General features: G+C 35.6%; 1 protein-coding gene across 1 annotated transcript; it reads left to right on the top strand.

Annotated features, from left to right (window-relative positions):
• The first annotated feature begins 422 nt into the window (after positions 1-422).
• On the top strand, positions 423-20,790 carry LOC148606442 (uncharacterized). The gene is made up of 2 exons (XM_088546099.1): positions 423-507; positions 20,130-20,790. Exons 1-2 carry the CDS (start codon positions 423-425, stop codon positions 20,723-20,725), a joined length of 681 nt encoding a protein of 226 aa, XP_088402225.1. The 3' UTR covers positions 20,726-20,790.
• The last annotated feature ends 4,879 nt before the right edge of the window (positions 20,791-25,669 follow it).

Raw genomic sequence — 25,669 nt, 5'->3', positions numbered from 1 at the left:
GCTCATACTTTTTTTGCTTTGTACGTATTATTTTGGTTTTTTTTATGTTCTCTGTTGTGTGTGTCTGTTTTCCCTGTCCCTGGATTATTCTTTTTTGATTCCGCTAGAATCTTTATTCCCTGGATTACTCTTTGATACATTGATTTGTTTGTTTGATTTTTTTCATTTCTTTCCTTTTCGTTTTTTTTTAAGTATTGCTTATCAAATCTTTTAGGAGCAGTTTTCTGTAGATTTTCATGTTTCAAAACAAGAGCTATCAATATGTTTCCAAGTCAAAACAAGTATTTCAATTTCAGACAATAACAAATGGAAAAAAGTACTTAGTTTCATTGCAATATATTTTGTTCGTATTGTAAATATACGAGTTATTTTATTGAGGAAAGGAGATATGAAATTAGATGGAATCATATTTGTTAGTTTGTATGCGTGTTAAATTTTTAGCAAATCAAGCCAACCAAGCTAATCAAGCTAATCAAGCTAACCAAGGTAACAACCAAGCTAACCAAGGTAACATCCCAGGCAGTAGAAAGTGAAATTTACCCTTCCAAGAATTGTGTACAGTATGCGATCCCCAGTTGCTGATGAACGCTGTTGTACTCGTGAAATCCAAAACAGTTCATTTTTCTAAAAAAATCTCAAGATATGATACCGGTGATGTTTTGTGATGAACAATGGACATTTGAGGGTGTTGTGATCTGATAACTTGTATATACATTTTTTATTAGACTTTCTTTTTTGTTTGTTTGTTTGTTGGGGTTTAACGTCCGAGCAGCAATATTTCAGCTATATTCAGACGATGAACACACAATGGATGAAAAAACGAACATGAAATGATGATGAAATGAAAAAGGGACGGGACACCAGGGTCGACAAACCTTGATTGCCACTAGAAAAAGGGAGAGGTGGGTAGGATCGGGCAATTTAGCCTCCTGTGGCGGAACGCAAAGGTTCCTACTCCTATCGAATACCACAGCAGAGTTCTTTAACGTGCGAGGAACGTGACATCTTTCCCAACATGGTGCACCACTATGGTTTGCGGTCAGGCAGGTTTTCCGTATTATAGCCTGACAACCCGAGCATGTAACACGCCAGGGTACCCCATTCCACCACTTTGTGCGCACATCCCAGTTGCTCTGTGGGCAGAGCGCCTAATCCCCGGCTAGGTTTCTGAGCCCTATTTAGTCGCCTTTTACGACAAGCTTAGCGCTGCTGCAGGCCGACTCTTTTAACACCCGGACCTGCACGGGGCTCAACGAATTTAGATTGGTAGAGGAAATAGGAAGAGGTGGGTAGGGTCGGGCTATTTAGCCTCAAGCGCCGCAGCAGGGTTCCTTAACGTGCAAGGAATGTGGCACTTTTCAAAAGACGGTGCACCACTATGGTTTGCGGTTAGGTTTTCCGAATTATGGCCTGACGACCCCACCACGAAACATGCCAGGATTACCCCATTTCTGCCACCTTGGGCACTCAACCCAGTTGGTCTGTGAGCAAGGCGCTATAGCCCCAGGCCAGGGTTCTGGGCAATATTTAGTCGCCTCTTACGACAAGCTTATTGCTGCTGCGGGCCTTTTTTTTACACCCGGCCCAGCACGGGCCGATTCATGGTTTGAAAGCCTACACATTTTTATTATTGATATTAAGTAATATAGTAAATAGAAATTAACATGTGGCTTAAAATACCCTTGTTCCTGGGAGATAAAAAATATATATATTTTACTCCAGAATTCAAAGTTAAGGGAGATAACTCTGTAAAACGCAATAGAAATTGTTAGATATTCAGTGTGGATTATTTTCTTCTACGAACAGACAGATAGAAATAAATATATATCTATAAAGCAACTTATTAACAAAAATTAAAATGAGTTGCCTGTTTACAAATTACGAATTTGCATATGTTTCAAAGCCTACTACTTAAAGCAACTTACTCCTAGTTGTGATTGTCCTTAGTAGTGCTTGTAATATTGGCAAGAATATCAGGAATCCTAAGAGACCTGAAACAAATAGAGAAGATGATTTTTTTTTTTACATACAAATTGACAGGTGCTGTTTAATATTCCATTGGTTGGACAAACTGGCGAATAAATTACTTTAAAAAAATGCAGATTATTTGTAGTCCGTTTGAGTTTTATGAAACGTGGACAAGAATCAAAATAATTATTTAGTGTGTTAACTGCAGTTTTTCTTTCGTAAAGTCCAAACGAATTGTGGGAAATATTTTAAGAGCATTATTTCGACAGACCTACCATAAAAAAAATTCCTATTAGCCTTAATTGAATTTTAATTTTAAATATATATATTAACTTTAATTTAATTTTGTTTGTTTGAATGGTGGAGCAGCTTTTTTGAATATTTGATGTAAATATAAGCAACAATCCATGTTTAAAAATATTTTGCATAGTCTATATGTGCTAAAAAGAAAGGATCTGCAGTTCAAAATAAAACAAAAATGAACTTTAACGAAACCATCATGAACTACTGATTTTTAAACACCAGGCTTTTTCTTTTTGCTTTTTTTATTGACAAAGCATGAAGGAAATCTGATATATATATGTTCTGTTTTATGAATTGATCAATTTCCTCTGTATAAATTGTCCTACGTTATTTTTATGAAGTCTCTCATATGCTTGTTGGTAGAGACATCAGCTTTAACAAATTTGCGAAGCATCTTCAATAATATTATGTGATTTGAAAGATACTTTCGTTACTCATAAGCATGATTTTAAGATTTAATTTAATCTCATATCACTGCTTTATATACAAATATATAAACGTTATAGTAGAGGTGCCTTACCCCATTAAACTTCTTATACGTATTATATACTTGGTGTGGCTGTATTTGTATACTGTTACAGATCCTCTTTTGTCTTACTCGATATCATCAGAGGTTGTCCTGTTCAGTTACATCATGTGCTTATGTTCGCGCTCTAGATTTACTTACGAGGAAGTATCACTCGGTTAATGAAAGCTATATTTTATAAAGCCTAGTTGGCCGAGTGGTCTAGAGCGTTGGACTTAGTGCAGGCGGTGTTGCCATAGATGTGAGAGAAGAGAAGGGGTTCGAATCCCGCTTCCTAAGCGACTAAATTTGCATCGCAAATTTGCAACCTCACATCGATTCTAGCGTCGGGGTGTAGTTTAGACTTGATTATATATATATATATATATATATATCAGAATGTGACGACTTTATTCGCTACACTGTTCCATCGGATCAAATCGATAAAGGGAAGATAACGCTAAACTTAGCAGGGTCTGAAAAATTACCAACGATGTTAGAACTATCAAATTTGTAAATCAAATTTTTGTCGTTATGTAGCTGGCCAAATGGTCTAGGGCGGTGTTGCTATAAATGTCACACTGGTACAATTCGAGTCACGCGGAGGGAACGAGCAAAAATTTGCTTATTAATAATCAGTGCGGTCAATTGTTATTTTTTTTCGGAGATGAAAGTGCCTTTTGTTGAAATAATCTGAAGATCTGACCGGGGGTTTGCGGGCTGCCTTAAGCCCCCAAGCAGGGTCCAAGTGCGCAGCTCTAGTGGGGGCCCAGGAAACAAAGCCCCGGGAAATCCAGAGATTTCCGGTTTTTAACCATTTTTAGCATGACCTGAGCATGGTTTACACTTACAGTATAGGATAGTTCTTGTTGATATCAACTTTATGTTGGTTGGCAAAAAATCCATGGAGTGGCATGGGACATCAACCTTAAATTATTAGTTTTTTTTCTTTTTCAACTTTTTCATTTTTTAAGAAAATTGAAAAATTCTTTTGGTTCCCTACGCTGCCAATAAAGCTTCTTTTATCCATGAAATTTTAAATAAATATTCAGTAATTGGACTAAAAGTTATAAATTCCCATATACAAAATATGAATTATTTTATCTAAATGAAATATTTTACAGAACCAAAATTGGATATAAAATAACAAAGTTATAATGTTTTGAAAAATAGTATTCTAATCATGAAATGTCAATTGTTTATTTGCCAACCAATTTGGCACTTAATGATATGCAAATTAGTGAATATGACATCACTAATGAGATTGGCGACTCTCCTTTTTTGCATTTATTTGAGAAAATGCAAACTACTGATTTATTTAATATTGACACACTTTATAATTGTCAAATCAAGAAACTTGGAGAAACAAGACAAAAATCGATCTCCTTCACTTGAAGTTCGTCTTTTTTCTCTAATTTTTCAATGTTCGTTCCTTTCAGAAAGGTCGTTGACCCCACCAGATAGAATGTCAACTGGTTCTTTTTTACGAATAACGCTTTCGCCACCGAGATAACAACTTCGTTTTTAAACCAGTCCGGACTGGTTCACGATTCAGTCGTTACCAAAATCCGAGAAGGGTATCCACTACAGAACGAGTTAACAAAGTTTACAAAAGCCATATGGAATGTTCGAATAAAATATGCCAAAAATCATCCAGAAAACGGGTCGATTTCACTGACATAATTTTCTGGATTATTTTTATTTAATCAGAAAGACAACCAAGCGTTATGAATGGACTAAGAAAAAATGGTCAAAATCAGACCTTACCCACCTCTAACTTTTCTCAACGAATTTACACTGATCTCAAAAATGACCAAAATCGCCACAAAAAAGCGGAAATCTGCGGAAAACTTTCATCCCTGTAATTTTTTGTGTTTGTTTTTCCAGCAAACTCCGTCCAATTTTGAACCGTTGTACCAATTTACTACATGTTTTGAAATTATAAATGATTTGGTCGGTCGTTATGGTTTCGTAGTTTTCCTGTCCTTTTTCGTCTACCCCATCCGTGATATTTTATTAACAATGCTGCGGGTGTTTCTAGAAAAGCAAACAAGGCTTCCCTACTGTTGAACTTGGTTTATGTTCCTAGTTTTTTGTGCAGATGCTCATTTTCTTTTATTTCTTGTACGTATTATTTTGGTGAGTTCGTGTTCTTTGTTGTGTGTGTCTGATTTCTCTTTCTATTCTGTACCCTTGAAATACACTCTTTTGATTTCCGCTCAAATCTTGGTTCCATTGTTATCTCTTAATCAATAACCAGTCAAAAAGAATTTTACAACTAACTTGCTCCGTCACCCTCTTAATGGTCTTTTTTTAATGATCTGCGTCCGTAAACTAACAAAACAAAAGATCTGTTTGAATGAACACCAATATTTTGTCTACCCTGGATATGTTAACGTTGCTATGACCTTGCTAAGGTGGGCACACCAAAAATCGAGAAATTGAAACGGTGTATTAATAGACGTCACCTACCTCCAAATTCAAATAATCCTCCCTGTACTACACCGCCTCCGCCGCTTCTGATGACAATAGGGGTGCAGACCGGCGAATTCCACCACCGATGTTGTAGGGATAGTAGTAAGGGATTGGTTGGAAACGTACATTGGTGGCATCTCCAAAAGTGGTTGGGAAACCAACAAACGGAAACTGAGCTGAGCAAAAACTGGAAATTCCAAGGACGAAGATTGTCACTGCGAGTGGCATCTTTAGTAGATGTATTGTGGCTAGAAACTATTAATAATAAACTTTATCATTGCACTTGCAGCATTTCAACAAAAATTGTTCTGCGATCAAAGGCCGACAGCTCTTTAGCGTTGAATTTAATTTTAAATATGTATAAATAAAGTATATATGCATAACGTCACATGGGCCGCCTCTATTTAGGGGTGAGCATTTTTTTTTAATTTAAAGGTAAAGACCACCTTTGCATTAAGTTAGGCTCTTATGATATTTCATACCCAAGTAAACAAAAATAAATAATTAACGCAAAATGCGCTTCTATAAAATGCTCAAGACTATGCAAAGTTGAAATATAATTGGACAGCCATCTTGCTGAACTCTCCTATCTGAAGGAAGATCATGGTCAGACTATTGATTTTTACCGATAGCTTCCGATTGGCTCGTGACATCACTAAGTCGGTTTGGTACTGATACAAGTACTGCAAATAATATGTAGACAACGAATATTCCGTAAATATTTCTACGATCATGTTTATCTAATCACCAAAATATGATGACTTGTCAAGTTTACGATTGCACGAATGATAAAAGAGAAATGTTCTATAAGTTTTTTTTACCAGCAACACGAACATTCTTCGGAAGTAGATATAAGATTTTCCTTACAAATATTAGTCATCTGGCTGCAAATCCCGTTGTTCGTCAATGATGTCTGATATTTGCTTACATGTTGTGCCTCAATCTCTTTTTCTATTTATTTTGGGTTGAATTTATAGGGGAAAAGTCCCAAATTTGCGATTTCTTCGGACATCGTAATCAATTACCTATTTACTTTCACTTAGATGTTGCGTACGTTGTTGGTGTAACATTCGATTGAACCGGGGGTGGTTACGAAAACCGAAATATTACTACTAGAATGTGGAGTTATCAAAGGCAATATAGATATTAAAATGTGCGAAAATGTTTGCTGTTTTAGAATTACAATCATAAATCTTTGAAAGATCCCATTAATTTTGGAGGGAAAGCATTATTCGATCACAAGAACGTCCATTTTCATATGTGGACCGGTAACATTAAGAAATGCTTGCTTCCCATTTCACTAATACATCCAAGTTGTTTCTTGGCGTATTGTGATATAACTTACTTTTTTTTTGGAAAGAGCAGTTTGTGCTGCAGACGATGTCATATTTTTTTTTCAGGACGTGATGATAAGTTTAAAGCGTATTACAATATCACAAATGTCTCCTCTTTAATGTGGACATTGTAAAAATGGAAAGAAACCGATTTGAAGACAAAAATTTAGACATTTTCTTTAAAGTTATGCGGACAACTTTTTTTAATCGGGACTTTTATTACCTATATTGACAATTTATTACATAACCCCAATGAAAATATATATAAAATGTTCAATTAATCTTTTTGTTAAAAGCCTTTTTGTCCGTATTTCAATTATATCACAAATCTTATTTTTTCGACGTCATCCATTGGCTACTTTCTTACTTACCGTTGTAAAATATAACAACGAATAGTATTTTTACCAAGTTTATTCGCGCTTAAAGGATTGTATAAATATTCAGAATATCATGTTTATTCTAAAAAAAATAATGAGTTTTATTGTCTAATAGTAGATCAATACGCACGTATGTTGTGATGTCACGTTGTCTTTTTTCCGACGTTTTCCTCACATCGCGTGCTACCCAGTCTTTATCAAAAGCTTATTTCGTTAGCTTTGAACTAATTACTGTGAAATTTTGAATTTTACATGTATATATGCTGCATATAGTATATTCTAAAAATAATGGTACTTGGTTGAACAAGTATCCAAGCGCAGCATTTTGTCTGTGTCTAACCAAAATATCACAACATCTAAAATTTGTATATTTTATTTATTCACGCGTACACCATGCGGAATTCGAACGAATTGTTCAAAAAGGCAAATGGTGTTGAGTCGATTTCTTCATATACTTAAAAATGTATTCATCCTCCTCTATGGTTTTATCATTACATATTTTTTTCTTTGGCTTAACAAATGGGTATGGAAAAGTTACGATACTACATTAAATTATTACGGCTGTGGATGTAAGGAATAAAAAAATTACGATTTTAGCGAATCTGATAATATAATGAAAGAAATGTAGAAAAGAAAACAGGAAAAAGAAAGTCCCCCCTTTTGCGCGCACTCCTGTCTGTTCATATGCAATGATGTCCTGGTGAAATCGGGATCAGCGTGCCTGCATCAAAGTATTTTGAAATATGTAGACACGCGCTTTCACATTCGCTAGTGAAATATTGTAAAATCAACGTATTCATGGCCGTCTAATTACCTCTTGACAATCATTTTAGCTATAAGATATAATAAGCTGTACAAATATTGCAAAAATATTTTTTTATATTTTTTTTTCAAATCGGACGAAAAAAAAACAAAACAAAACAAAAAATGATTTGTTCTGGTGTGGCCTTTTTGACCCCTTATAACTCGAAAACCATAAGAGATATCCGAAATCTGATTGAAAAATGCAGGCCGGATTATTAATGAGGAATCCAATGAAGAATCCAATGAAATAAAAAAAATTAAAATCGGACCAAAAAAAAAAGGTATGAAAATGTTTTTAATCTAGATGAGTTTTAATAAAATACGTATTTTTACCCTTTTGTTCCCTTTTTCTAAAGCGGCAGGGGCAGCAAAGTCCAAATTAAATAGAAATCTTCTTAGTTGTCCGGAAAATCATATCAGCATTTCAGAACAATTTGTCAACCACAACGACGACGCGGGCGACGACTGCGCCATAACATTATACGAAATATCAACATACATCTACATTAGAGATATAAAACCAAATAGGTAAGATTCACTTTATACGCTTTCACAATATGATTTCCGGGGGGGAGGGGGTTGCTACTGACTTTTGTGCTTGTAGGTTTGTAAGCTTTCTGTTTTAGTGAGGGTGTTTTACGTTTTTGAGCGCATCAGGAAATTTGTTTTCTTAATTCCTGACATTTTTCTCCTGGGATCAAATTTCCTTCAAATTATTTTCCAATGCTTGATGCCGAACTATGTACCATATCAGGATGTAATCTGATCATTTCAATTGACCAAAACGTACGAAAAATCAATATCGAATCGAATAATTAAATAATAAAACATGTCGTGTGTGTTATTTTATGTAAAAAATTAAATGAGCAGGCTTCTTTTTACATGTAACAATTATAGAACGATGCAATACAAAAAAGACGTCAATTTTTGCCGCTTTCGACGTTACCAAAAATGACACCAACATCGTAGGCTACATCTTTACAAACCGACTTCGTGACGTCACAGTTCAATCGATCATGGTGGCGCCCATCGGCGCGGGAAATTAAAATTTCCTAATTATAAATCTCGATTAATTAATTAAGAAAGGAAATTATTTTGTTTCAATTTAATATTCATGAATATTTAAAAGATTAGTTTCGATTTTTATGAATTGCACAATAACATGGTCTTCTCCTTTAATATAAACTGTGCCCTCGGAACAGTATATGCCAGGAAACCCTTAGTGGACGTTTTTATTTGCAGACAGGCTTAATTTTAAAGTATGGTATTAATAGAACACAATTTTGCTTGTTTGCCAAAGTATACCTGCAGCGTTTAACTTCTCTGCGAGCCTGTTTAAATGACCCCGCCCCACTAAAGGCTATTTTAGTTTGTCATATCTATGGATTTGACAATACATTCTTATGTTTGATACGAAAAGACTTTACAAATTATTTCAGTAGAATATATAAATACAAAGGTCAAAAAGGGGCTTATGGATTTGTAAGGAAAAAAGGTAGCTAGAAATATATAGCGTTAAAGTCTCAACTAATAACAGTAAAGTCCTTACAACTTTTTACAACTGTATTTCATTCATTATAATAAAAAAAAACGTATATGTTGAAACACAACAAATACACCAAGGTATAACCTAAATACAAATAATAAATACTTTCAGTGGTCACCTAAATGTCTTCTACAGTGTCAGAACACCTTTAAGTGAGGTCTGAAAGGCCCCGACCACCAAGGTAAACAATCCATGGTCACAGAAACGATTACAATTCTTCAAAGTATGAAGCTAAAAGTAATATAAGACACACTGAGGACCAGACTGTAGACGGACGCTGGGGTTAACCTACTCTATAAGAACTTAACAACCCCTTTAAATGTAGGGTCATAATGAACTGAAATAACAAACACATACACCATTAATTTTTTTTTTCAATGGAATACCTCATTAAACACCATATAGACAAAATGAGATGTCCACTTAAATAACGCTCATAGTTACTGAAATATTAGCGAATGATAAAACCATCAAAACGACCAGCATTAAAAATAATCAGTCACTACATTTCCAGTAGACTGGATTTGGAGTAGTAACGTCAAGTACTTATTAGGCTAGATTTGGTGTAGTACAATACTAAACAAGAGCCTGAAACGTTCACCTTGTTAAATTTTGTCTTTCAGGGGCAATAAATTTAATAAGGAGTTGTCCAACAATTTTTGACTCAAGAAAACTTTGGTAGGACTTATTACAAGGATCATATCAGCAATTGAAAGTTTCTTTCTATCTATAATAGTTTTCAAGATATTGGCTGAAAATTGTAAAAAAAAAAGTCATTTTTCCCCTTTCAAGGGCAATAATTCCAACAAGTAGTCGTCTGATAACTTTTATCTCTTTTGATTGATTGATTGTTTGGGTTTGACACCCGAGCAGCAATATTTCGGCTATATTCAGGCAATGAAAATGAAATGGATGATAAAATGAACATGGAATGACGATGATGATGAAATGAAACAAGAGGCTCCCAGGAGCCTGAATGGCTCACCTTGTTAAAGTTTGTCTTTCAAGGGCAATAAATTTATTAAGAAGTTGTTCAACTATTTTTACTCAAGAAGACTATGGTAGGACTTATCATAAGGATCATTTCAGCGAATTAAAGTTTCTTTCTATCTACCATGGTTTTCAAGATATTTTTCCCCTTTCAAGGGTAATAACTCTTACAAGGAGTCGTCTGATGTCATTTCAGCTATTGAAAGAATTTGGCTAAACCTAACCGTTTTGGAGATATATGCGAAAAACTACTGTCACCATGTTTTTGACAGATAAAAAATCCCCACATCAGTTCTATGCAGGATACCCCAAAGAACATTCATACCAACTTTGGTTCCAATTGGTCAAATAGTGTCAGAGGAGATTTTTGAAAGAAATAACATTAAAAATTGCAAAAAATGTTGAAAAAGGGCAATAACTCCACCATGGCTTCACGAATTAGAACAAAAATTTGACCACAGATTAATCTCATCATGCTAAACACTTTAACCCACGTCAGAATTTAGCTAAACTTAACAGTTTTGGAGCTACATGTGAAAAATACTGTCTGATGCCTATGTTCTATTTTTAGTAACAGCAACCATGTTTTTCAATGGATCATAAATCCCCAAAATAGTTCTATACAGGATACCCCAAGGGACATTCATAATAAGTTTGGTTCCAATTGGTCAATTGGATATGAGGAGAAGAGTTTTGAACAATTGTTAACGACGACGGACGACAACGATGACAGATGCCAGGTGAGCTAATAAACAATTCCTCAGTAAACAGGAGTTTGTTGTCAAATTTTTCTGAAAATGGATCCCACCATATGGCATACCTACAGGAAGAATGTGTTAAAAATTCAAGCCACTGTGATGAGTAGTTGCTGAAAAAAATATGATGAAAAAAAGAAACACAGAAACACTGACGCATGGACATGTGTAAAACAGTATACCAACCTCTCTTTTGGAGCGGGGGTATAATAATTATCAAACTGTTATACTGATCAATTAATTTAATTAGAAATAGCCAATCATGATGTAGCCTAAAAGACAACATCATCATTGTATGTGTACTACAAATTAGTCAGCATGAAAATATTACTGATTTTCATAACAAATCAGTTTATACTCTTGGTTTTAAATGACAAGAAGACCAGATATTACACATGTATGATCACTAACTATAAAGATTTACATAAAGTTATTCTCGACAAAAAGTAGCAATCAACAAGTTGGGAAAAATAACTGCTATCAAAGAACTCCAAGTCTTCAATAAACATGTATTAAAATAATATGATGATTGATATGATTAAAAGACCAGAGGCTCACGTGAGCCTGTATCGCTCACCTGGTTTAATTACTTGCTAAATATTTCATATAATTTTGCGTAAATTTACAAGGAATTTTCCTTAGATGAAGATTTTCTTGCAATTTAAAGCATTGGTAAACAGGAATTATTGCATGGGACAGGTTGGAAAGGGGACATAATGCATAGTTTGCAACCCCAACATACTAAAATCCGGAACCAGGCCTTTAAAAATGCAGAAATTGCCATTGTTTTGCGGAATCCATGAAATTTCTGAAAAACACAGCGTTTCTTAGCCTCCAACATGATTACTTTGCTAAAAAACTAATCTTATTAAACTAGGCATTTCACATCCAGTTTTGTATGGAAATATAGTTTACAAGGCACATAAATGCAAACAATGTCCATCAAATCTTAAGAATTATTTAAATAGACTGATTCATAAAGGATATAAATTCGACATTGTTGTCAGATCATTAAATCTTGTCTTTGTAGGAAAAAATATTGATACTCTTATTAGATCATTACATTATAACTTAATCATTCATATTTTAGCATTTTAGTCATTGCACAACTTCTTGCTAGACCAACATAGTCTATGATGTTGCAGTTCTAAATCCTTTGGAAGTTTTGTAACTGATATTTTTTGTGTTGGGAGGCTTGAAGATTTGTCATCCTTATTTGTGTCCTGAGCTTGCTTTCAGTAACTGCGAGCATTCATTGTTTATACCTCATTTGTTTGTCTTCTATGTTATTGTTAATAATTGTTGAGGTACTTTTCTAATGAATTGGATGTATTTCAGGTTGATTTTTACTGTGTGTCTAACTTTGTATTTATTTTAGCCTTTGACCGTATAGAGGGGGAGGGTTTGGATCCAACAAAACTAGTTTAACCCCGCTGCATATTGTTTGCGCCTGTCCCAAGGCAAGAAATATAGTCACTGGCATGTAGTTGTCTTTTTTTAAAACATTTTAGTTTCTTACCATAAATGATAAACTGATATAGTATTGAGGAAGGGCCGGACCTTTTTCGGGATGCTGGGATCAGAGGTTTTTAAGCTCAGGATTTCGGGATTTCTGAGAATTAAGCCCGGGATTTCGGGAAATAAATCCACCGGGAATCGGGATTTTAGCAGTTTTTAAGTTCCTTTGTTGTTCGGGATTTCGGGATTTAGTAAAAATAAAGTCGGGATTCCGGGATCAGACCCCCTCCAGCCCCCCCTCAGTATTGTGTTCACTGATTTATTCACTTTGTTTTTATTGGGGCAATTTAGAGCTTGCTACATGGAGGAAATTTCCCACTTGTTGAAGATCATGTGGCGACCTCTAGATGTATATTTTCTCGAGCGGAAACTTTGGAGATGGGAGGTTGTCTCCTTGACATTAACTCCATATCCGTTCTTTTTCATAAATAAAACCAAACACCGATTGCTTCTGGTTAAGTCAATAATCTGGTTTCTACAAAAGTCGATTATAAAGCTTCATACCAAATATCAAATTATTTCCATTAGTAGTAACTGAGAAAATTTGACGAAAATTTTATTTTGTTGTATGGTAAAGGAAAATTTCAAAGTCTTGGCAAACAGGAAGTGGTCGCAAGACTGAACTGAAAATTGGCTACACGGTACAACTCATCATTATCAAGCTTCAGACCAAATATAAAATCATTCCCATTAGTAGTAACTAAGATAACTTTGACGAAAATAATTGTTGACAGACAGACGGACGGACGGGGGGGGCTATTGCTTTTTTTTTACCCTTAGTAAACAATTGTTTGTTGTCAAGTTTGGTTTCATTTGGCCCAGTGGTTTCAGACATGTTTTTCCGATAGGCTCCAATGTTAAGTTAAGATCCACAGTGGCAGCCATTTTGAAATGGCAAAAGAATCACAAGCTTTCATCTCCTCATGCCAACGATCATTTGTTTCCAGTTTTGTTTCATTTGGTCAAGCGGTTTCCGAGAAAAAGATTTTTACATGTTTTTCTCATAGGGTCCAATGTTAAAGTAAGATCCTCGGTGGCGGCCATTTTGAATTTCCGATTGGCACCAAAATCACAAACTTACATCCCTTCATAAAAGTGAACATTTGTGTCAAGTTTTGTTTAATTTGGTCAAGCGGTTTCCGAGAAGAAGATTTTTACATGTTTTTCCCATAGGGTCCAATGTTAAACTAAGATCCTCGGTGGCGGCCATCTTGAATTTCTGATCGCCACCAAAATCACAAACTTTCATCCCCTCATATCAGTGAACATTTAATAGTGTCAAGTTTTGTTTAATTTGGTCAAGTGGTTTCCGAGAAGAAGATGTTTACACGTTTTTCCCATAGGGTCCAATGTTAAACTAAGATCCTCGGTGGCGGCCATTTTGAATTTCCGATTGGCACCAAAATCACAAACTTTCATTCGCTCATATCAGTGAACATTTGTGTCAAGTTTTGTTTAATTTGGTCAAGTGGTTTCCGAGAAGAAGATTTTTACATGTTTCTTCCATAGGGTCCAATGTTAAACTAAGATCCTCGGTGGCGGCCATCTTGAATTTCCGATCGGCACCAAAATCACAAACTTTCATCCCCTCATACCAGTGAACATTTGTGTCAAGTTTGGTTTTATTTGGCCCTGTGGTTTCAGAGAGGAAGATTGAAATGTAAAAGTTTACGGACGGACGACGGACGACGGACGCCAAGTGATGGCAAAAGCTCACATGGCCTTTGGCCAGGTGAGCTAAAAAGGGATGGGACAAAGGATAATAGGGTCGACATATTTTGGCTGGAGATTTTTTGAAGGCCTTATAATAACAATCATTTCAGCAATTCACAAAATTTGGCTAAACCTAACCGTTTTGAAGATATATGCAAAAAAAAAACAACAAAAAAACTGTCTGACCCCTATGTTCTATTTTAAGTAACGGTGGTCATGTTTTTCAACGGTTCAAGAATCCCAACATCAGTTCTATGAAGGATACTCCAAGGAACATTGATACCAAATTTTTATTTAATTAGTCAAGTAGTGTCAGAGGAGAAAAATTTTGAAAAATTGTTAACGACGACGGACGCCAAGTGATGGTTGATTGGTTGATTGATTGTTGGGGTTTAACGCCCGAGCAGCAATATTTCAGCTATAATCAGGCGATGAAAATGAAATGGATGATAAAATGAACATGAATGATGATGAAATGAAAGAAGGGATGAGACACAAGGATAATAGGGTCGACAAATTTTGATTGCCACTAGGAAAAGGGGGATGGGTAGGGTCGGGCAATTTAGCCTCCTTTGGCAGAGCGCAAAGGTTCCTACTCCTATCGAATACCACAGCAAGGTTCTGTAACGAGCAAGGAACGTGGCATCTTTCTCAAAACGGTGCACCACTATGGTTTGCGGTCAGGTTTTCCGTATTATAGCCTGACAACTCCGGCATGTAACACGCCAGGGGTACCCCATTCCACCACCTAGGGCACACAACCCAGTTGCTCTGTGGGCAGAGCGCCCTAGCCCCCGGCTAGGGTTCTGAGCACTATTCAGTCGCCTTTTACGACAAGCTTAGCGCTGCTGCAGGCCTATTCATTTGGCACCCGAACCTGCAGTTGGATGAAAGAACATTTGATAATGCAAACCCCTGGTGGAAATTTGACCTTACGTTAAAGAATGAGGATTAAAAATAAACTACGATAATTGTTATCTAATTAAAAAAAACATGATTCTAAAGGAAATCAAAGTAATGTAATCCAGGGACAAGGACCAGACAAGGAAAACAGACACACGCATGCATTAAAGAACATAAAATAGAAAATTAATACATACAAAGAAACAAAAGGAAATGACATTCGGACTCCACTGAAAACTGGGAGCATGGACCAGGTACACCGGTAGGGTAAGCGTTCTCTGCTTTTCTGGAAACATCCGCAAAGTTGTTCATAAAAAGTCACATCCAGGGTAGACGAAAGTGGAGGGGAAAGCTATGACACGTTGAACAAATCGGTTCTTAAGGTGCAGATGGATGCACCGAGTAAACAATCGGCGAGTTCATGATGACGACCATAGAACTTGTATAGTGATGACTTCAATCTTGTAACAACATAAGCTAGTTCCATAGCCAAATTGTAAGATTTCTAGCGAGGAACAATATTTCAGCGTAGTTACGACATGATCTTGCATAACGTATGAGTTGTGATATGAAAACTTTATAAGCACGTATTGAAGGAATGTTGCCATAGATGAAAGGAAAGTTGACAATACGGAATGAAAAGCTATCGCGTTTGTCGTATAGTGTGGTTTCCTTTTCAGTCGATCTCTTAGTATAAGTCAAAATATGAGGTTGACTTCACAGTGTTTGTACTAACCTTTTTCTCATGCTTCTTGTGGTAGATGCGATGTATCAAATCCCCAAAACTAGGATATGTTTAACGATAATACGTCATCTATATAGCGGAGATCTCGCTTAACAGAGTATCTTCCTTTGGAATAAAATCATGATTTTAATGACACAAGCATGTTACCCATACCCCCTTTCTTTCCCTCAGCACCACATAATTTTTTAAATTCCTTGTTTTAGTGTTATTTCATCTTTTCATATTATATTTTTGCATTTAAGTGTCAGTATTTGTAAGAATTGTGGCAGAGTGAAATTTTGATAGTTTATTGTATTTTATATATTCATAACTGTTTTATATCTTTATTAATTATTTAACTGTTTTCTCTAATAAAAATCATTAAAAGAATCAATGTTTATTTAGTCTCTGTCTTTAGTATTATCTATGTATCACTATATAAGGATCAGTCTATATCTACAGGTCAGTTTATGGGTCATTGGTTTTGAGCGGGAATATTTCTTTTGTTCTGGACACTCTATTGAAAACCATTGAAGAAGGAAGCCATAATTTATCTTCTTTGAACTTCAACATAATTTGACTAAATCTAAAGTCTGTGGAAGATTTGATAATGCAATGAAGGTCAGTTTCTTTCCTTACAATAACAATTACCTTAATAGTTATTTTAATCATCTGTTTTTTGGAAATAATATTGTTTATTAATTTACAATATTTGATTGATTGATTGGTGTGTAAAATGTGTGTGATCCTGTGAATGAATGCTAAAACCTTATAAACAGATATAGATAAAGTATGAATAACAAATAATCGATAACAGTAATATTGAGGTAATAATAATATTATATTTTTGTAAATAAAATAATAAAATGGTTAAAATCCAAACCTTGTGTATTTAAACTTATAAGTAAAATTGAGGTGTTACAGATTGACAACAGTATAACTATTTATAAACTTAAAAATACTTAAAAGATAAATTGTTTATTAAATATTCTAAATCAAGGGAAATAACTACGTTTTCATATTTTTAGCACATTATTATTTTAATATTTTTCTTCAGGTGAAATAAACAGCTTATGTAATAATTGTACTGTCCCTGGAACACGAGGCATCTTGCACCTCATTCGAGGGCCTTTTTCGTTTGTCAAACATATCCACATATGATGAAATAAAGAACCCTGGCACTCAGATTACTTGTTTATTTTATTGGGAATTTTGGAACAATTTTACAGAATCAGACAAGATGGGAAAAATCAGAAACATGCATGTCAAAACCCCACCGATCTGACAATGTTATATCTCTGAGGAATACTTTCTCTACTTGAAAAGACCATTATTATACATCACTGCCTTTGCGCTGAAACATTTCAATGGAATCTTAGAAAAATGAGTTCTTGGCAGAGTCATCGGCCCTTAAAATGTTTATTTTCAGTGCATTTTAATGAAATTGTAACTCAAATGGGCCAGCATGATATGGAAAATTTTGTCTGTTTTCCTTGATTCTGGTGTTGTAGATAGTCAAATTACACTATCAATATGATGGGCTTTTCATACCATGTTTCCACCACAGCCTGATTCTTACACAGACTGACACGTAATTGTTTGTTCTTTGTTTTTTGTTCTTGTTTGAATTTAAATATGAATCTTTTCTTGGTCTCAGAAGGAAGAAACGCGATTTCAGAAGTGACGGACATGAATCTGCAATAGGATATAGTTCTGACGATAGACAGACGCGAATCTGCAATAGGATATAGTTCCGACGATAGACAGAATCGAATCTGCAATATGATATAGTTCCGACGATAGACATACCATACCTTCATTTATTTGCCGTTTGATGGTGCTGTGCTACCCGCAAATGACAGGTGGAGATGATCCTATGCAAACTTTTGTGTAAATGGAATTTATCTGTATCGCTAAAACCCCGCCTTCAAGTTAATATGAAAACTGCTTTTTCACGTGAATGTTCTAAATGGACTGATGTGAATATAGTCCAGGCAAAATAAACTTTAAACTTAAACAAATTGCAACAGAAAATATTTTGAATAAAAATATGTTACATTTTAATCCAATTATACACTAAAAAGTCTAACAAAATCTAATGTGTGGAAACCTGAATATATGCATTTCAATTAAATTTTGAAAGGGGAGATGAAAAGTTTCTTTTTGGTCAGTTTTATTTTTTACCTTCTTTGTCAATTTCATCTAAAGTATGATAGTAAGATGGAATTTTTTCATATTGACTTATTTCCGTGATATGCTGCAGTTGATATTTTACAATTTGAATTGGGATAGGTATTTTAAAATTTGGAACCGGAAGTCGTAGAGACATGGGACTACCTAAGGATCACTTAACCTTGAAAATGGTTACAAGTTCAAGGTCACAAACGCTACTCTTTGAAACAATTAATCGGGTTTATCTAAGTAAAAGGTAAACCAATTTAATAAAAGAGAAATTAATCTGTTCTTTCACAACGTTAAACCGGAATCCGTTCCGGATGTATCCCGATTTTATATTTACGTCTAACGCTGCCATATTTTTTGAAACACCACATCAAAACTACAATCCTTATTAGGGTCCCTAAACTTCGCTTGCCAAGTTGTGGTTCCTGGTAGAGCATTTTGTCGTAGGCTCATTGATGCAACTTGTAACGTACAAAAAAGTTACTATAGAATAAGAGTCACCAAGGCTATGAAAGACGATTTAGAGGTTTGGTTGCAATTCTTGTCGGAATACAATGGGACTACAGTAATTCTAGATAAATTTTGGTCTTCCAATTCTGATTTGAATCTTTTTTCGGACAGTGCAGGAGGTAAAGAAAAGGGATTTGGTATTTTCTTTGATAACAGATGGGCTCAGGCCTGTTGGCCTAGTTCTTGGGTTAACTCTGACATTTTAACCGACATTACCTTTCTGGAATTATTCCCTGTTGTAGTAGCTCTGAACATCTGGGGAGAATTGTTAAGGAATAAACGAATTTTATTTCACGTCGACAATCAAGCAGTTGTTGCAATTGTCAACAAAAAATCATCCCGTTCTCCACGAGTTATGTCATTAGTCAGGAAACTTGTTTTGGACTGTTTAAAATATAACATACTAATAAAATGTGAACACATCCCCGGAGTTATGAATAAAGTATGTGATGCTCTTTCTCGTTGTGATTTTCAGAAGTTCCAGACTCTTTGTCCGACTGCCGAACCACGTCCATGCGCCATTCCATCCCATCTTTGGAAAATTTAAAAGTCGAAACGAATTCTTTATTCGATAGTTCCATGGCTTCGAGTTCCTGGAAGACTTATAGAACAGCAGTCGCTTCTTTTCAAAATTTCTGCTCGCTTTATAATTTTGATGTTATTTGGCCAATCCCCGTAGAGTTATTGTCCCATTACATTGCATTTCTTTCTTGTGAGGGTAAATCTTTTTCAACTGTCTCTACTTACCTTTCAGCTCTGAGTTACGCTCACAAATTAAATAATGTTATTGACAACACTAAATCTTTTCTCGTTACAAAGTTGTTACAAGGTTTTCGCAGGAAAAATCCAACAAAACCCGACATAAGAATTCCGATTACTTTTGATCTACTAAAAAAGCTTATTTCCTCGTTACAATGGATCTGTCACTCCGATTACGAATCATACATGTTTGCCTCCACCTTTTCTCTAGCCTACTTTGCCTTATTAAGGGTAGGAGAATTTGCCGTAACAACAACTGACAATGAAAGTGGACACGCTCTCGATCTTCGAGATATCTCTTTTTTAGATAAAAATACAGTTTTGCATGCCAATATTCGCAGTTCTAAAACAGATCAAAAGCGATCCTCAATTAAGCTTATATTAACAAAGCAGGAAAATGTATCAGTTTGTCCAATTTTTCTGTTACATCGTTATTTGTCTATCCGTTTCTCGGGTCAAAATGGTTCTAAAAAACTTTTTGTTCATTTTAACGGCAAGCCTTTGACAAAATATCAGTTTTGTGCTATGCTGGAGAAATCTCTAAAGTTTTGCGAGATACCATTACACATTCGCTCACATTCTTTCAGAATAGGCCGTGCGTCCGATCTAGCTAAAGAGGGCATAGACGACGAGGCAATTAAAAAATTGGGTCGCTGGAAATCTAGTTGTTTTGAGAGATATATTCGTCTTTAAATTCGATCTGTTTTGCGAGTTTACATGTACTTCTGACTGATTCATTTTTATTACAATTTCCTAATTTTTAGGTTCAAAATCTGTTTGGATTTTTGGCTCATCGATTGTTTATTGGGCCCGTAGACGAGCTGACTCTCGCACTGGGGGGATCCACCTTGGACTGCAAAGGCTAGGATATGTTGTTAGATGGTTCGGGGAAAGAGGAATGAAATGGAGTGAGTTGTCGGCCACAGTCTCGCGTGCTAGAGAGAAATATCCACTTCCCGCTATGATCGTAATACACCTTGGGTCTAATGATATTGGTTTACGGCCTTGTTCTGATATAATAGATGATATCAAAACAGACACCCTTAGATTTAAATTATTATTTCCTAATACCAGAGTCATTTGGAGTGAACTTCTGATGAGACGGTACTGGCATAGCGCAACAAAAAGTGGCACTCGCTTAGAGAAGGTCCGAAAACGCATAAACACTGCAATAAAAAATTTCTATTTAACTGAGGGCCTTGCCGAGATAAGACACCCGAATATTAGAGCATCTGAGATCGACCTCTACCGGTTTGATGGGGTTCACTTGACCGATCTCGGAAATGGCGTACTTCTAAACAACTTTGAAGGTGCTTTGGAAACCTTTTTATCCTCACCCGATGTTCGTTCATTCCCTTAGGATTGTCACATTCGTTAATATATGTTATCAAATGTTGAAAGGAATATAAATGATTTATTATTTGAAGCGGTAGGGCGGCGGGGGGGGGGGTAGATATTTGAACGTGTATAGACACGCCCATTTGGCGGAATCTGGCAAGATAAGGGGACACTATCCTTTCCTTAATTGTACGTCGGGTCATGTCAATAAAACTTTCCTACGCTTTACCGTTGGAAGTTGGTCTAGACCATCTCATGCCTCCATGAGTGGTCGGTTCTTTTCTGATCACCAGATTGAATTTGGCCAGGGTATTCTAAATACAAATAAATAATCAAAATAAATAATAAACTCACTCCCATGTTTTTATAAATATTAAATGAAAAAAGTGGTTGCTACCATGGGGTGACAAATGGTATGGGCTGGCGTACTGGAAAATCGTGTCTCTCGTTCTCTCAAGGTACCTTGAGGAATGTGAGCATCCATTGTTTACCAATGGTGCACAGAGTTGTCCGTATACCCCTGCGTTTGGCATTCTGTTTCCCTATCTTGTCAATTCCTCTCTTGCAGTGAGCTGTGGCCGTTATTAGCCATTTATATTGTTTCTTGAATTTTTATAAGCCAAACAATTGATTCTTTGATTAATCGGGTTTATCTAAGTAAAAGGTAAACCAATTTAATAAAAGAGAAATTAATCTGTTCTTTCACAACGTTAAACCGGAATCCGTTCCGGATGTATCCCGATTTTATATTTACGTCTAACGCTGCCATATTTTTTGAAACACCACATCAAAACCCTTCCGTCCTCCCCTTCCACATTTACCACCTGTTGCTGCTGCTGTTTTATAATTTTTTCAGGGTCAAAACATTCGATCGACTTAAACTTCCGGGGATCTGAGAGTTTCGAGCAGAGTAGACTGTTAAATGAGGAAATCCACATGAACTTTTGTGAATACAGACTCTGGACACTCAAACTGGTTGTGAATCCGACAGATCAGCTCGGAGAATATGAACTCATGGACAACAACATTGGTTTGGAGACTGTTTCTTTAATTGGATTTGTTTAATGATTTTGATTTATTTTATGATGCACCAAAGACTGACTTAAAACGTTAAATTTTAGCTAATTTGATTTCATTTTTATTTTATTATTATATATATATATTTTCAGAATAACTTGTGTCATAAATATAATTAATAATAAACATTTCTTGTCACAGTCTGTCTGGGCGGAATCTGGCAAGATAAGGGGACACTATCCTTTCCTTAATTGTACGTCGGGTCATATCAATAAAACTTTCCTACGCTTTACCGTTGGAAGTTGGTCTAGACCATCTCATGCCTCCATGAGTGGTCGGTTCTTTTCTGATCACCAGATTGAATTTGGCCAGGGTATTCTAAATACAAATAAATAATCAAAATAAATAATAAACTCACTCCCATGTTTTTATAAATATTAAATGAAAAAAGTGGTTGCTACCATGGGGTGACAAATGGTATGGGCTGGCGTACTGGAAAATCGTGTCCCTCGTTCTCTCAAGGTACCTTGAGGAATGTGAGCATCCATTGTTTACCAATGGTGCACAGAGTTGTCCGTATACCCCTGCGTTTGGCATTCTGTTTCCCTATCTTGTCAATTCCTCTCTTGCAGTGAGCTGTGGCCGTTATTAGCCATTTATATTGTTTCTTGAATTTTTATAAGCCAAACAATTGATTCTTTGATTAAATTACCACAACATTTGAACAGATGGTCGACGCGACTGTTGTAAACTTTGGCTCAAAACAAAGAGCTCATCGAAGGGGTCATTTCATATACTGTATATATGCACCCATATATCTCCATTTTCTCAATATCAAGGCTTGAAGTTTGCAGTGAGAAAGGTTTTTATTATTCTGTGACCTTTGATGCATTTGAAAGGGTAAGATAGACTAAAGATCATTGGTGAAGGTCCCATGTCTCTACGACTTCCGGTTCTCGAATTATGAATTTTCAAAACTTCAAGGGCTATAATTCTAGTACAGTTTGATAACAAAATATGTTTATTCATTAGGTCATCTGTTTGACTGTGTACTTGTAACCGTTTTCAGATTGGCCCTATCTATAATGCTTTTCAAGATATGAGCGATTGAAAGAAAATATTTAAAGGGGCATAACTGTTAAAGAAGATGATTAAATCCTTAGAATTTGTGGAAGCTACGTTAAAATTATTTGAGGATTAACATTCATTCATTGCCTTTATTCCCTCTTTAAGAGATATAATGACATGCAAAGTTACACATAGATATCAGTGATATGTAAATTATATATTAACAAGAATAATGTTACAATTTAAGTTACACGACTTCTAAATTTACAGTTTATCTATATTACAACACAATATATTTCATGATACGGACTAATTACTCATGGGGTGGGGTTGATATTTTCCGCATTAGCAAATCTCGGGAGCCTATTATATAGTCCAAGGCTTTGCACCACATGAACGTGACATAGTCTCATAAAATTGAAGAAATCTATTTCATCGGATGTATTTGCCATTTTACCCAGAAATATTTCAAATAAGTCAGATTCATCACGCTCGTATAGGTTGATAAACAAACACAACGGAAAATACTCAATAATAAGGTCCCAAAAAGAGTCTTGTAATGGTTTGGTGGTAGGGCAGCTGCAACAGGCGTGAACATGTATGTCCATAAATAATCTCTTGCACAGAATACATAAACCAGCGGTTATATTTGGAATATCAGTTAAGAGTTTTGTAACAAAATAACATTTTTTATATCATACTGTGTTTCTGCTTGTTTACAAAATGGCGCTAATTCGACGCTGTTGATGACTTTTCGAAACCGAAGTAAATCTCCATCTTTACATCACGGTACAATTTACCCGTAATATAGTTTTGTGTTTTGATTACTAGAATCAAATAAAAGAACAGCGTTCCAATGTCCTCCCACGAAAAAAAATGAGGAAAACTTTAAATTACTGAAATTTTCTAAGTCCAATGGCTATAACTTCTATTTAAATCAATCAACCGTAACCAAAGTCGAACTTAATCTGTAACCTCTCGCAGTAAGACTATATGCAAAATATAAAATCAATTGATCAAAAGCGTTACAAAAAAGGTGCGGAAAAACTCTAAATTCACTGACATTTTCTAAGTCCAAGGGCTATAACTTCCGTGAAAATCATTCAACATAACCAAAGTCGAACTTAATCTGTAACTCTTCATAATAAGGCCACATACGAAAAACAAACTTATTTGGTAAAAGCTTTCCAAAAAAAAAAGAGTGGAAAACGCGGACGGAAGAACGGACGCCCGACATTTCCATGTCCCCTCGCGACGGGGACAAGAGGTATCGTACGAATTTTGGCTTTGTAGCATTCATAACAGTAGTTGGTAAATGCTTGATACGTTGGAAGTTTGAAGTAGAAAAAATCTGATCAGAATTTTGGTAAAAAAGCATTATATTTTTGACAATGATATCAATGTCATTGATACATTTATGATCAAGAATTTGATATTTCAACAGATGGTCCGCATTCCAATAGAAACAAGTTGTGCTCGCTTCTCGGTAAGCTATTCCTTCACTCTCATGTGGTTGACTTTATAGCTGATCTGATCTAAAAGAAGGAACATCGTTTAGCCAGATCCTGTTCTCAGTTTCCGCTATACAGCTGACGTATCGTCTTCAAACAATCTTAGTTTCGTGGATTTTAAGCAATAGATCTACCCAAAACATCTTGAGATAAAAGACACTAGACACTATGAAGCCTGCCATATATCTTGACCTACACTAGGAAAAGGAAACCTAATAACCAAACTATGATGACTACTCGTTCTGTATTGTCAACTTTCCTTTCATCTGTGGCAACATTCCTTCGGCACCTGCCTATGGAGTTTGTCCGTCGAGTGATAGCTTTCCCTTCCAATTTCGATTACCCTGGACGTTTTATGAGCAATACGGCAGGTGTTTCAAGAAAAGCAGAAGATGCTTACCCTACCGAAGCACCTGACCCATGCTCCCATTTTAGCTGAGTACGGATTGCTCATTTATTCGTGTTTTAGTTCATGCTCTTTGTCGTGTATGTGTGTGTTTTCCCTATTTTGTCTTTATCCTTAATATATATATATATATATATATATTCTTTTGATTTTCGCACGACTTTTGGTTCCCTTGATTAATCTTCACCATATAGAAACCGAAAGAAAGGGTAAAAGAAAATGTAAATCAAGTTCAATTTAATCACAAGTAAACGTGGTTATTCTGTGGATTCAAAACAGTAACGCCAACATTTACAAGAGACTTGTTCAATCGGAACTACCAAATCCTTTTCATTACAGAATCATTTTATGGTATTCAAACGGTCATATAAACCCAGATAAGAATAATGAATTTGTTGAACGATAGCCACGTTTAAAAGTTAAAAAGAATTATATACAAATAAAATATGAATAAAACGTAAAACAAATTGATAAATGTGAGACAAAATTTTCGGCCTTACGGCATTCGTCAGGGGCAAAAAATCGTCAATCCCTACCACATAGACAAGGCGCCCTACAAAATTGATATTGAACATTATGAGATATTATCAAGTTCAAGATGAAAATTGCTATAAACGAAAAGCAGTTGAAAACAGGCTTATAGTGATTAAATAATGTGAGTTTTGTCATTCATTCCAAACGGTTGGACAGTCCCACGAAAGCTGACGATACGCTGTTCAAGGAATTTTCGTTGTTTGTCTCCAGAACATGTTTTCAAAAGGACAGTCACTTCTACATCAACTCGGTGGTTTGCTTCCTCGGACACTACAGCGGGGAACATTTTCGGGAAGCATACCTCAGAGTTGACGACGTAAACGTAACTGTCCTTTTGAAAACATATTCAGGCGAAAAACAGTGAACGTTTCTAGAACAGCGTATCATTAGTTTTTTTGGGGGACTGCACAACCGTTGCGGGTATTTAATG

This window comes from Perna viridis, chromosome 9 (assembly GCF_037379345.1).
Source record: "Perna viridis isolate PV_CMFRI_1.1 ecotype Kerala chromosome 9, ASM3737934v1, whole genome shotgun sequence".
Taxonomy (NCBI): domain Eukaryota; kingdom Metazoa; phylum Mollusca; class Bivalvia; order Mytilida; family Mytilidae; genus Perna; species Perna viridis.
The sequence above is the reverse complement of the archived record's forward strand: the minus strand, read 5'-3'. Positions and strand labels throughout refer to the sequence as shown.

Bases quoted from the DNA above. Each gene is read 5' to 3' on its own strand.
- LOC148606442 (XM_088546099.1), top strand. From the start codon at position 423: ATGCGTGTTAAATTTTTAGCAAATCAAGCCAACCAAGCTAATCAAGCT. The intron at 508-20,129 runs GTAACATCCCAG...CCTAATTTTTAG, and splicing joins TAACAACCAAGCTAACCAAG to GTTCAAAATCTGTTTGGATT.